This window comes from Cervus elaphus, chromosome 5 (genome assembly GCF_910594005.1).
Source record: "Cervus elaphus chromosome 5, mCerEla1.1, whole genome shotgun sequence".
Taxonomy (NCBI): Eukaryota; Metazoa; Chordata; class Mammalia; order Artiodactyla; family Cervidae; genus Cervus; species Cervus elaphus.
The window spans coordinates 101,810,548-101,823,441 of record NC_057819.1 but is presented as its reverse complement, the minus strand read 5'-3'; the positions used below and the strand labels follow the sequence as shown (position 1 = coordinate 101,823,441).

General features: G+C 49.6%; 1 protein-coding gene across 2 annotated transcripts in view; it reads left to right on the top strand.

Moving 5' to 3' along the window:
* MYH13 (myosin heavy chain 13) overlaps positions 1-12,610 on the top strand; it is a 45,243-nt gene extending 32,633 nt beyond the window's left edge. For both annotated transcript variants that reach the window (XM_043903856.1, XM_043903857.1), the window contains 11 exons: positions 1,993-2,189; positions 2,557-2,740; positions 3,121-3,286; positions 3,979-4,103; positions 4,890-5,198; positions 5,279-5,482; positions 7,483-7,608; positions 7,883-8,053; positions 10,543-10,647; positions 10,745-10,840; positions 12,428-12,610. In XM_043903856.1, the coding sequence (XP_043759791.1) occupies positions 1,993-2,189; positions 2,557-2,740; positions 3,121-3,286; positions 3,979-4,103; positions 4,890-5,198; positions 5,279-5,482; positions 7,483-7,608; positions 7,883-8,053; positions 10,543-10,647; positions 10,745-10,840; positions 12,428-12,595 (1,851 nt within the window). In that variant the 3' untranslated portion in view covers positions 12,596-12,610. The remainder of the gene's footprint in view (positions 1-1,992; positions 2,190-2,556; positions 2,741-3,120; positions 3,287-3,978; positions 4,104-4,889; positions 5,199-5,278; positions 5,483-7,482; positions 7,609-7,882; positions 8,054-10,542; positions 10,648-10,744; positions 10,841-12,427) is intronic.
* The last annotated feature ends 284 nt before the right edge of the window (positions 12,611-12,894 follow it).

Below are 12,894 nucleotides of genomic sequence, written 5' to 3'. Positions count from 1 at the left end.
AGAGTCGGGTAGGACCTGAGAGGCCATGGAGCTGGCTGAGGGCAGTGCTGTGTCATGAAGTCTGATGCTGCTCCTCTCTTCCTTGTAGTAGGACAGGAACATGTTCTTGGAGGTTCCAGAACCTTGGCATTGGATCTTCTTCTTCAGAGCTAGAAAACTCTATCAGGGCGCTCCATCCTCGGAGCCCCTCTGTTCCCCAGTGGAGGGGCTGATAAACTCCCCTCCCCTACCACTATACTAGCTGGGCCATCTCTGCCTCTGTGCATCTTCCCACTCTGCCCAGCAATCATTCCACCCCCTTGAAACGCCCTCCTTTCCTCCATCACTCTTTGTGTATCACCAGCTACAGCACCTACATTTAAGAACCCCCCTCCTCCAAAAGGCTGGGTGGTTTGGGGGCACCCTTGGGACATTTGCATAAACACAAACACCATCATCATGTTCTTGAAATCAATATCAAGATATTTATAATTCACATCCCCCAACTAATCTGTCAACTCCTAGAGGGCAAAAATTATTTTTCCCCACTGTAGCAGTTAGCATTAGTTACAGCACACAGTAGAACAGTGCACACAGTAGGTGCTTAGTAAATGTTGTCGATGCGTGTTCAAAAACTAAAAGAGAAAACCAAGAGTCCCCAAAACTGCATATATGTAGTTCTGAGGTTGCCATGTGCCAGCTAAAACTTACAGGGCACTTTTCTGGAATTCCAGCAAACTCCATCCGCCTCTCCTAAAAAGCAAGAAAAGTGCTGTATTTGTCTCCCATCTTTCTAGTATATGGTTGGGGTCCCTGGGGAACTTGCGGGGCAGAGGGAGTGGAGAGAATCAGAGCCTGAGAAGGTCCCTTCCAGGAGCAAGGCTGTCCTTCGGCCAGGATACAGAAAGAGCTAAGCTTTCCTTCCTGGGAAAAGTTTGTTGTTTATTTGTGTCTTTGTTGTTGTTGTTCAGCCGCTAAGTTGTGTCCTACTCTCTGTGAACCCACGGACTGTAGTCCATCAGGCTCCACTGTCCATGGGGTTCTCCTGGCAAGAACACTGGAGTGGTTGCCATCTCCTTCTCCAATTTGTGCCTTTAAAAGCATGCAAATATATGAGTTACTGCACTGGGCCAACCAGAAAGTGTTCTGTGACCATTATGATGAGAGCTCCAATGTCCTCCCAACCAGGTGGAAGTGAGTGATGGAGGCCTCAGACATGTCCCCCTTCTGCTTGGGAAGAGGTGGCAGAGCTGTGGAAACCACACAGCTCACGTCAGAATTCTCGGGTGGGGACACAACCCCCTGATGACACCAGAATATACTTTTGGGGTTTTCAAGGTCATGGTATTCCGAAACACTGCATTAAGTAGTGAGAAGATTAATCCCTTTCTGATTCTCCTCCAATTATTCTGATTAAATAAGGAAAAGGTCTCAATTTGGATGCTGTTGTTTAGTCACTGAGTCGTGTCTGATTACTTCGTAACCCCATGTGACCCCGCCAGGCTGCTTAGTCCATGGGATTTCCCAGGCAAGAATACTGGAGGGGGCTGCCATTTCCTCTTCCAGGGGATCTTCCCAACTCAGGGATCAAACCCAAGGCTCCTGAATTGGCAGGCGGGTTCTTTACCACTGAACCACCAGGGAAGCCCCTCAATTTGGATACCATCTCTCTAACACTGGTGCATCCTCCTCATCAAAACACAAGAGAGTAGGACTAGGACACAGGGCCACAGATGCAAATTACTTAGCTAGAAGGTGGTAACATTGTCTTACCTCCACTGCATTTATTCGGTTACCTTCTGTTTATGGCAAATGTTAATGACTTTTCACTTCAATATAATAGTCTACTTTTTAAAAAGTGAAGTAAATAAAACAGGAGCTGCGCTGCTCCAGCTAAGTTTGTGAAGGCAGCAAGTGAATGATTCAAGTTGGGAAACACTGGTTGAAACAAAATTACTTACCCTGGAAAATGACCAAACGGTTCTGCAATTTGTCATCACGGTGATTCCGCAGGCCAAGAACGCCCTGGCCCACGCCCTGCAGTCCTCCCGCCACAACTGTGACCTGCTGCGGGAACAGTACGAGGAGGAGCAGGAGGGCAAGGCCGAGCTGCAGAGGGCGCTGTCCAAGGCCAACAGCGAGGTGGCCCAGTGGAGGACCAAGTACGAGACAGACGCCATCCAGCGCACGGAGGAGCTGGAGGAGGCCAAGTAGGGGCTCCCAGGTTACGGTAGGAGAGATGGCCTTAAGACACAAGGAAGAGACAGGGGACAGGCCCTGTCTTCCTCCCTAGGCCTTCGAGTTTTCTTAAGCACACAGACCCGGTCTCCATGACCTTCCCCCTGGGTCCTGTCCATTCATTCCACCTGGTCCCCTTGGCACCTCCTAGGTAACTGCTTTGCCACCAAACATTTTGGGATTCTTCAGGTGATACTTAGATCCTATCCAATCATCAAACTCTAGGCCTTGGTCTTGTCAAAGTCCAGTCCTTTATAGATGGCTCCACTCCCTCCTGATCTGACAGTTACTTCTGAAAGAGTCCACCCTTCCCAGCAACAGTAGGTCTGATCCTCTTAGGAAAAAACTGGCCCAGAGGCTCCAGGAAGCAGAGGAGAACACAGAGGCCGTGAGCTCCAAGTGTGCGTCCTTGGAGAAAACCAAGCAGAGGCTCCAGGGAGAGGTGGACGACCTGATGCTGGACTTGCAGCGGGCCAACACCGCCTGTGCCTGCCTGGACAAGAAGCAGAGGAACTTCGATAAGGTCCTTCCTCATCTCTCGATGCAAGAGACGTGTGAACGCACATACCTTGGGGGAGGGGGAGGTGTGCAGAGCATCAAGTCCAGAGTGGAGAGTCTGGGGCTTTGCACTGTCTCTGGATTTTGTGACAGTGCCTCTGAAAGGAATTTTATTCTTCATCAAAGTTAATTCAGATTACTTTGAGACCAGCATATCTTTCAGAATACAGCAGATCTCTGTAGAGATATCAGAGTTTGGAACCCCTGAGTTTGGGGAGTCCCGCTGTTTCTTTGGTCTCTAAAGATGGGAGGGTCCCACTTTGGCATTGCTGACATGACTCACTGTTAACAAGACTCAGTTCCTGGCCTTCTCGGCTCCTCACAGGTCCCTCTGTCACCTCCTAGGTCTTCTCAGAGTGGAAACAAAAACTGGATGAGAGTCAAGCTGAGTTGGAAGCGGCTCAGAAAGAGTCCAGGTCTCATAGTACTGAAGTCTTCAAAATGCGCAACGCCTACGAGGAGGTGGTAGATCAGTTAGAGACAATGAGACGGGAGAATAAAAATCTGCAAGGTGAGCACTGCCCATCGCAGGGGTAAGAGAGCCCCCGCTCTCTCCCCCACTCACAGGGCTGTGACAGTCCCCCTTCTCTTCCAGCCATCTCTCCCCCACTTAGCCACAGCCTCCTCCTTCTCACTGCCCCACAAAATCCTCACAGCTACTCAGTGACCCCAAGACCCAAACTCCCCCAATGGGAGGCATAGTGGCAGCCAAGCCTCGTTCTCAAGAACAGAGGGCTCATGGGCTGCCAAGCTCCCTACACTGCTAGAAAACAGATCTTTCGTGGATTCTGTCTCTACGTGGCTTTGTGTCCTCGGGTCTGACACTAAATCCCTTAGGGTTTCAGACTCCTGATCTACAAAATCAGACCAGACCCAATGCCCCCGAAAGCCCCTTCTATTTCCAAGGCTCTGATTCTATGCATACTCTCCATGATTTCCTCCCTGGTCCTTTCCATGACCACTTTGTAGACCCTGTGAAGGTGCAGGGTCACAGTGTTCTGCTGTTCCTCCCTCTGCCCCTCCAGGTGAGGCCACACACCTGTGTCTTACCAACACCTCCCCCAAAAGGCTACACTGTATTTGTTCTCTCCTGTATGAATGTCATGAATGAATTGCCAGTCCCTCAGTTCCCTGGCAAAATTTGATCCTGTGTGATCAAACAGAACCTGCAGAAATAGCCTAAATCAAGCCTGTCCTTTGCAGAAGAGATTTCCGACTTAACCATGCAGATTGCGGAAACAAACAAGAATCTTCAGGAAATGGAGAAGACCAAGAAGCAGGTGGAGCAAGAAAAGTCAGACCTCCAGGCTGCCCTAGAAGAGGTGGAGGTAAGTGCCTGGGATGTGATGGAGAAGCACAGAGCACTGCGGAAGGGGGGCTAGACCATGTTCCCTGGGCGCCCTTCCTGCCAGGAGGCACTGGAGCTTTGCTGGAAAGAACAATCAGCTGCCCCCACCCCACGGTGGGGCTGGGGAGGGCAGCCGTGTCCTGCAGCTTCATCTCCTCCATGTCCTTGTATAATATTTTCCCTCTTGAATAAATAAACGTGTTCTTTATGTCTTCAACATCTCAGAAAGCAAGAACTCCATCACCAAACATCCTGAAAGCCAGCTCAGAATGCCTTAGCTTCAGCAAAGAGATATGTATAGTCATATTTGGCCACTGGGAATTCCATGTGGCCCATAGAGTGCAACGTCCTGATTTAATCATCCATGGTGGCCAGTGCAGGCCAGATGGTTGAGACGTTCCCAGGGAAATTTCCATTACTCAAGGTAACAGGAGAGCAATTTCTCTTTCTCTGTCTTTTTAGAGACAAGGTAGGCTCCTGATTTATGGTCACTATTTTTTTACAAAGACACAGTTATCAAATTTTTACTAATTCAAAGCGATGCTCTGTCCTCAAGACATAAGGCTGTTTTGTTCATAACAAAGTTTCAGTTCCAGTTTCAGCACTCATCACAATTTGGGAGTGAACCGTTTGACCTCTTTGAGCATGGTTCTAGTCATTTGTAAAACGAGCCTAATAGCACCCATTTTATCACGATGGGGATGAAAAACCTCATTCCAGAAGGTGGCTGCCCCAGCACTCCCAATCTCTCCTTTGCTTTTATCAGGGTTCCTTGGAGCATGAAGAGAGCAAGATTTTGCGTGTCCAGCTAGAGCTGAACCAGGTGAAATCTGAACTCGACCGCAGGCTCACTGAGAAGGATGAAGAAATCGAGCAGCTGAAAAGAAACAGTCAGCGGGCAGCAGAGGCCACGCAGAGCATACTGGATGCTGAGATCCGGAGCAGGAATGATGCTCTGAGGCTGAAGAAGAAGATGGAGGGAGACCTCAATGAGATGGAGATTCAGCTGGGCCACTCCAACCGCCAGGTGGCCGAGACCCAGAAACACCTGCGCTCAGTCCAGGGCCAGCTCAAGGTGAGTGGGCGGCCCATGGGGGACCTGGCGGGACCTCAGCCTGCCCTGGGCTCCCGTCTCACCTGTGGCTTCCCGTGAAGGACTCCCAGCTGCACCTGGATGATGCCCTGAGGAGCAACGAGGACCTCAAGGAGCAGCTGGCCATGGTGGAGCGCAGGAACAGCCTCTTGCAGGAGGAGCTGGAGGAGATGAAGGTGGCCTTGGAGCAGACGGAGCGGACCCGCAAGCTGTCGGAGCAGGAGCTTCTGGATGCCAGTGACCGCGTGCAGCTTCTTCACTCCCAAGTGAGTCCATTCTCGCTGCACTCAGGGTCCACCCTGGGGGTCAGGAGGGATCCAGGCTCTGTGGAATGGAGTTCCCACCGCTCCTCCCAGGCTAGTGGTCAAGACCAACTTTCATAAGGCTTAGTTCTTGGGATAACATTGCCTCTAGATGGAAGATGGCTGAGCTTTCTTTTATCCAAAGATAAAGAAGGACAAATTATTGCATAAAGGGGCTGGAGAAGGCTGCACAGATGCAGTAACAATTAAGCTGCAAGCTTAGATAATTAGGGCTTCCGTGTGGCTCAGACAGTAAAATATCTGCCTGCAATGCAGGAGACCTGGGTTCGATCCTTCGGTCAGGAAGATCCCCCGGAGGAGGGAATGGCAACCCACTCCAGTATTCTTGCTTGGAGAATTCAACAGACACAGGAGCCTGGTGGGCTACAGTTCACGGGATTACAAACAGTCGGACATGACTGAGCAACTAACACTTACACACACTTAGATAACTAGGATCGTCTTTTGAAATAATTATTTTTAAGAAAGTTACAAAATTCTTGTTTTATTTATTTATTTTTGTCCATACCACACGGCATGTGGGTTCTTAGTTCCCCAAGAAAGTGAAAGTGAAAGTGAAAGTCGCTCGGTTGTGTCTGACTCTTTGCCACCCAATGGACTATGCAGTCCATGGAATTCTCCAGGCCCGAATACCAGAGTGGGTAGCCGTTCCCGTCTCCAGTGGATCTTCCCAACCCAGGGAAGGAACCAGGTCTCACACATGGCAGGCAGATTCTTTACCAGTTGAGCCATCAGGGAAGCCCCAAGCAGGGATCAAACCCTTGCCCCCTACAGTGGAAGCTCGAAGCCCTAATCATTGGACCATCAGGGAATTCCAAAAAAAAATTCCTTGCTTTGAAAACTAGAGAATACAAGCCAAAAAACAGAAAAATACCAACCATATTGTTAGCACTTGGGGATCTTTTATTCTAGACTCTTGTTTCTATACATAAATATGATTTTTTTTTGGTAAATGTCATCAATCCTTTTGCAACTTTTTTTCATTTAACAATGTCATAAGCACATTTCTATATTTTAAAATAATTTTCTATGATACGTTTTTTTTAATGGCAGAAAAGTAGTCTATTTTAGTTGTGTATTATGACACTTTTATATAATCAGTCTTCTATGGTTTGGTATTTTTAGATTGCTCTCAATAAAAATTTTTATGATTAGAAGATTGCTATGACAAACTTCTTCATATACATCCATGATTACTATTTCCTTAATATTCCTAGAAGTAAATAAACTCCTGAAAGCCCAATTTCATGGTCAAAACAGTAAAAGCATTTATATGCTATAAACTGCTCTTTAACAAAGTTGTCCCAATTTTTATTCCCATTGGGAAAATATGTGAGAGTGCTTAGTTATTATTTGTTTTAATCTTCACTAATGTTTATGGTTGAAAATGCCTCACTTTAAAATTTCATATTTCTTTGATTACTAATGAGGTAGAACATTTTGTCATATTTGTGGGTTATTTGTATTTCGTCTGATGTGTCTTAGCTATTTGTACTTTTGCCCTTTTTTCTTAATGGTTTATCTTATTTACATATTAAGGAAGGAAATTTTTTTTAGCAATGCACACTGCAAATGCTTTCTCATTTGTCATCACATTTACAACCCTATGTATAATGTTTGGATCATCGGAATTATTTTTCATTTCATATAGTGAAATCAACCATTTCCTTGTTCCAACACCATTAATTAAATAATCTATCCTTCCTCAAATATTTGAAAACCTACCTTCATTGTTTATTCAGTTCTTTTACCAACACTTCTTGAATCTGATTTGGGCCTTTCCGTCTGATCAAGAGTCTTTTTAAATATTTTTCACCCTCATGAAAAATAAGAACCGGAATATCCTCAACATTAGACTTCCTTCCCCACCCAGCTCTCTCCCTTCCAATCACTGTAAGTGTCCATATGTAGCCTGAACTTCTGGTATCTAATTTTTCTTGTAGAACACGAGCCTGATAAATACCAAGAAAAAACTGGAAGCTGACATAGCCCAATGCCAGGCAGAGGTGGAGAACTCTATCCAGGAGTCCAAAAATGCAGAGGAGAAGGCCAAGAAAGCCATCACAGATGTGAGCGCCATTCTTTCCTCTCAGAGATGCTGTCTGGAGATAAGAAAGGGGCTTCTAAGCCAGGGCCTGGCGAGTAGGTCTCCTCTCCTCAGCCCTGCAGTCAGTCAGTGGTTTCCTGGAGAGATGGAGGAGATGGGAGGCTCAGCAGAGGCAAAGTGGGAGGGGAGCTGAGGGAGGGAGGAGAGCAGCTCGCCCAGAACCAGCCTCGCAGAATCCTCTGTGTGCCCGGGGAGGAGGGCGGGGTCCCACAGACGCTTCCTGTGAACTCAACCAGGCGGCCATGATGGCCGAGGAGCTGAAGAAGGAGCAGGACACCAGCGCCCACCTGGAGCGGATGAAGAAGAACCTGGAGCAGACGGTGAAGGACCTGCAGCACCGCCTGGACGAGGCTGAGCAGCTGGCCCTGAAGGGCGGGAAGAAGCAGATCCAGAAGCTGGAGAACCGGGTAGGGTGGCCAGAGGGGACTCTCCTTCCCAGAGTGACAGAGGTTCGGCTGCCTCTGGCAGAACCATAGTCCCGAAACTTAGGTGGCGGGGAAGTGGGCACTGAGTCAACTGCAGGTGCAGTTTGAGGACCACATGTGAAACTCCCTGTGAGCCAGATGTCCCCCCAACTCCTCCCCCTCTGGTCCCTACACCCCAAGACATATACAGACCCACTTCAGAAAGGGTATCCCTCAATACTTACAGTGTAACGACATATCACATGTTCTCATTCTATCTTTATTTAGATTCAGATCTATATAACTGGGGGTGGGGGAAACATACTTTGCAGCCATAAGGTTATACACTTGGGTGTAATTCATCAGGCTGCACTTTGATAAGGGGCTTCTCTGGCTGCTCAGTGGTAAAGAATCCACCTGCCAGTGCAGGAGACTCAGATTCAATCCCTGGGTTGGGAAGATCCCCTGGAGAAGGAAATGGCAACCCACTCCAGTATTCTTGCCTGGAGAACCCCATGGACAGAGGAGCCTGGCAGACTACAGTCCATGGGGTCGCAAAGAGTTGGACATGATTTGGTGACTAAACAACAATAAGCACTTTCATAAACAACGGCCCATCTTACGTAAAATCTGCTGCTTTGTCTTCCATTCCCAGGTCTCATTCCCTTCCTGGATTTCCTAAGGTCAATTTCCGACTGTCAAAATACAACTTGCGATTCTGGTGTCTTTCTCTCTCCATCCAAAATGCAGGGTGATTGGCACTTCCCCCAAGCTAACTCTCCAGCAACTTGCAATTCACACACAGAACAATCCTGCTTTTCTTGATCTGGGAGCATATTTTGTAGTTTTCAGTTTCTTTCCTGATGATTCCCTTTGTTTCCTGTACCCTTTGCTTTTCCCTTTCGAACTGAGATGGTTCATTTTATTTGCTTTTTAAACCGGGCTGCATTACCTGTTGGCAGTTTGGAGGAGGGCTTGGAGAAGGATGTGAAACTGTCTCTGTTGTCCTCGAGAGAAGGGACATGAAAGAGGCTGACAGGATGAAGAGGCGGCGAAGAGAAGGAAACCACTTCTCCCACAGGAAAGACCCAAACGCATTCTTGATGCCAGCCTCCCAAAGATGTGGTCACTACACTTGTACACTATAAATGTGAAGCCATTTTTTTAGCTAAAAACTACAAGGCCACAGACACACGAGTAACAAAAGTAAACACCAGGGAACTTAGAGCTCCCCGCTCCCCCGCCAGAATTCTTGAAATGCTTATTTTTAATTATTCCCACTCCTCTTCTATTAAAACAAACTTGGGCTTGGCCTTCCCATGGACCCCCTCCCTGGTGGGAGGAATTAGATCCCATGCCACCCTCCCCTGGTTCTTTGATTCTGGGCTGGCAGGAAACCCTCTACAAGCCTCCCCAGGGCATGGTAAGGCACCTGGCCTGTCCTCCAATCCAGTGCTGCCCAGTTACTCAGCTCCATGAACCTTATAGCAGCCCAGAGGGAATTCCTATAGAAGCAAATGTTTTATAGAACCTGATGGGAGACAGCTTCCCGGGGTCTTTTCTTTTCCAGTGTTCAGAGTTGCCGGTTTCACAGGTGGATTTCGAGGTTGACTCAGGGAGCCTGCAGGCCCAGAGCTGCCCTCTCTATGGCCACTGGGATTCCCAGGGATTGGCTGCCACCGCCACCACGGGAACCCCTCTGGGTTGAGGAATCAGGCCACAAGCGGTGACCTGCATTCTCAGTGGCTACACTACTCCCTCACAGCTTCAGGAAAGGCAGACACAGCTATGAAATCGATCATACCTGTGTAGTGCTATATCATCAAAAGATACTTTCATAGACTTTGTCTCATTTGATCCCCACATTCGAGATAGGTTGACAGGAATTATCTCTATTCTGAATACACAGAAATTCAAGAATTTCCCTAGCAGTCCAATGGTTAGGACTCCACACTTCCAATGCAAGGGCCATGCATTCAATCTTTGATTGGGGAACAAAGATCCCACAGGTCATGCAGTACAGCCAAAAAATTTTTTTAAATAAATAAATAAGTAGAAACTCATTTGAGTTTCTACTCAGTGACGACAACTGACCTGCTCTGGATTCATCAGCTGGACCTGGGGCTTAAACACACCTTCGATTCTCCCTGGCCCACTGCCTTCCTCAATCAGGAATCCAGGCCCACATGATAGCCCTCACCCAGCTGCTTAGCCCCCGAGGAAGGGGGCATCTTTTGCAAAGCTCCGTCCGCTAGCCAAGCCACCTGCACCTGGGGCTGCTTCTGCCCAAAGAAGGCATCTTGCCATTTGTACAAAGCCACAGCATGGACTAGTGGCGGCCTTGAGAATAAAATGTGTTCTGAGCCTGAGAAGACAGCTTTGCAAAAATAAACTTAGAGGATCTTGAGTTCACCCTAAAAACAACCAGCACACGAGTGGTGGGAAAGGCCTGGGAAATGTGGCCTGACCCCTGTGCTCTCTTCTGGGTGCAGGTAAGGGAGTTAGAAAGCGAGCTGGATGCTGAGCAGAAGAGGGGGGCCGAGGCTCTGAAGGGTGCCCACAGATACGAGCGAAAGGTCAAGGAGATGACTTACCAGGTAGGCAGTGACTCTCCTGAAACCCCAGCGGGCGCCCCCTGGATCCCACCTGCAGATGCAGCAGAGAATGGGTCTGGCATGGACCCTGTGTTTGCAGGCAGAGGAGGACCGCAAGAACATCCTCAGGCTCCAGGACTTGGTGGACAAGCTGCAGGCCAAAGTGAAGGCTTACAAGAGGCAGGCGGAGGAGGCTGTGAGTATGGGGTCCATCCTGGTCCATAGGGTCCATGGCAGCTGAGGCCTGCGTTTTCATTTGCAGGCTATAAACGCGAGCTCAGGAAGCCTGCCCTCTCCCTCCCCTATTCTCCTCTCCCTCCCGCATTCTCCTCCCCTTCTCCCTATTCTCCTCCCCCTCCCCCAGGAACCACCAGTCCTGGCCCATACCCCTCCATCCCTCCACTCTGCCTCAACCCACCTGACTTTATCCCACCCACCCTGACTCACTCAGAACTCCCTGTCCCTGTGAGCTGACCTCAAATACCTGGTCTTAATTCATGTCATCCCATCTTACCCCTGGCCCTGGCCCCCACCACCTCCATCCTTCCTCGGCCTCCCTAACTCCCCAGTTCATGCTTTTGGATCTACTCTTGAACAAACAGTGGAACCAACAGAGAGGAAATGGTTTGGGCTGAATGAGAACTTTCCAAATACCTTCTGGGGACCCTAGGTCTGAAGGACTTTAATAGCAGGAAGCTGGGGTGGCAGGGAGGAAAGGGGTGGAGTCTTTTTCTTTGATAGATGAGAAATCCTTTAGGAAATTCTGGGTTCCATAAAGTTGGAGGGTTGCTTTATTTCAAGGGTTTCTCAGATTTTGCAGGTAACGTGGGATGGACCTCATAGTGGAAGAGATGTTCTGAGTTGCAGCATTTCTCACCCTTGATGGAACGTGGCATCTCTTTTTTGTAAACAGAGCATCTCATAGGACTTGCATCCTGAGAGACAAAATCTGGGGGAGCCTGCTCCAGATAAATGATTGAATATGAGGCTTCTCTCCCTGCCCTTTGTCCGCCCTGTTCAAGAGGCTGTGGCTTCTGTCCTGACCTCTGGGAAGCAGGTCTGGACTGGTTAAATGGGGGAGGATTAGCACAGCTGCAGCAGGACTAGCCAGGGCCCAGCAGGCCACCTTCATTAGAAACCCTTGGATGGTCCTCAACCAGACCCAGCCTGGCCATGGGCAGACGGCATTGGGAGCAGGCAAGGGGCAGGGGGCATGGACCATGGGTCTCTGACACCTCCATGTGCCTTGGGAGACTTAGTTTCCTCTAAGAGCTCTGAGGGATGGAGATGGCATAGAGGAGGGGCACAGGGGAACAGGCAAGCATCCTAGGGGCAAAGTGATGTGTTAGTCACTCAGTCATGTCTGACTCTGCAATCCCACAGACTGTAGCCCGCTAGGCTCCTCTGTCTATGGGATTCTCCAGGCAACAATACTGGAGTGAGTTGCCATTCCCTTCTCCAGGGTATCTTCCCCACCCAGGGATTGAGCCTAGGTCTCCTGCATTACAGGCAGATTCTTTATCATCTGATCCACCGGGGAAGCCCAGGAAACCCTGTCCTGGGGGCAGCGGACCTCCCAGTTGACTGGGCGGTGCACATGGTCAGGAGCCGGGGGCATTGTCCTCACTGCTGGAGAGCTTAGCTCTCCCTCCTCTGACCTCAGGGAATTGGGGCCCAAGCTCTCCTGGTTCCCCAGTTCCCACAGAGGCCGTCAGGGACCCAGGGCCTCAGAGCCAGAGGGAGGGACTTCCTCAGCCTCCTGCCCCCTCGGCCTTCCCTTCAGGAGCAGCAGGCCAACACTCAGTTGTCCAGATGCCGGAGGGTCCAGCACGAGCTGGAGGAGGCTGAGGAACGCGCCGACATCGCCGAATCCCAGGTCAACAAGCTGCGGGCCAAGAGCCGAGATGTGGGAGCCCAGGTGAGAGCAGACTCCCCGCTCCAGACACCCTGAGACTCAGGACCAGGCGGCAGCCGCAGGGCTCAGAGCGCGCTTGTCAGTGTCCCTCCCGGCTGCCGGCCATGCCTTCACTGAGGGACTGCTTTAGCCAGGTCCCCGGGGGCTCCAGGCTCACAGGAGTAGTGAGGGGCCAGGAGCCAGGCGCCCTACTATCCCTGCTCCTCCCTCCCTGTTGCAAAAGGCGGTGTCCAAGAAGTCCCTGCTTTTGGGGGGATTCGCCCCAACTCCAGGGGCTCGACTGGTTTGCTTTTACAATATACAAAGGGAGACAAAGCCACATCTTAATGTTTTTC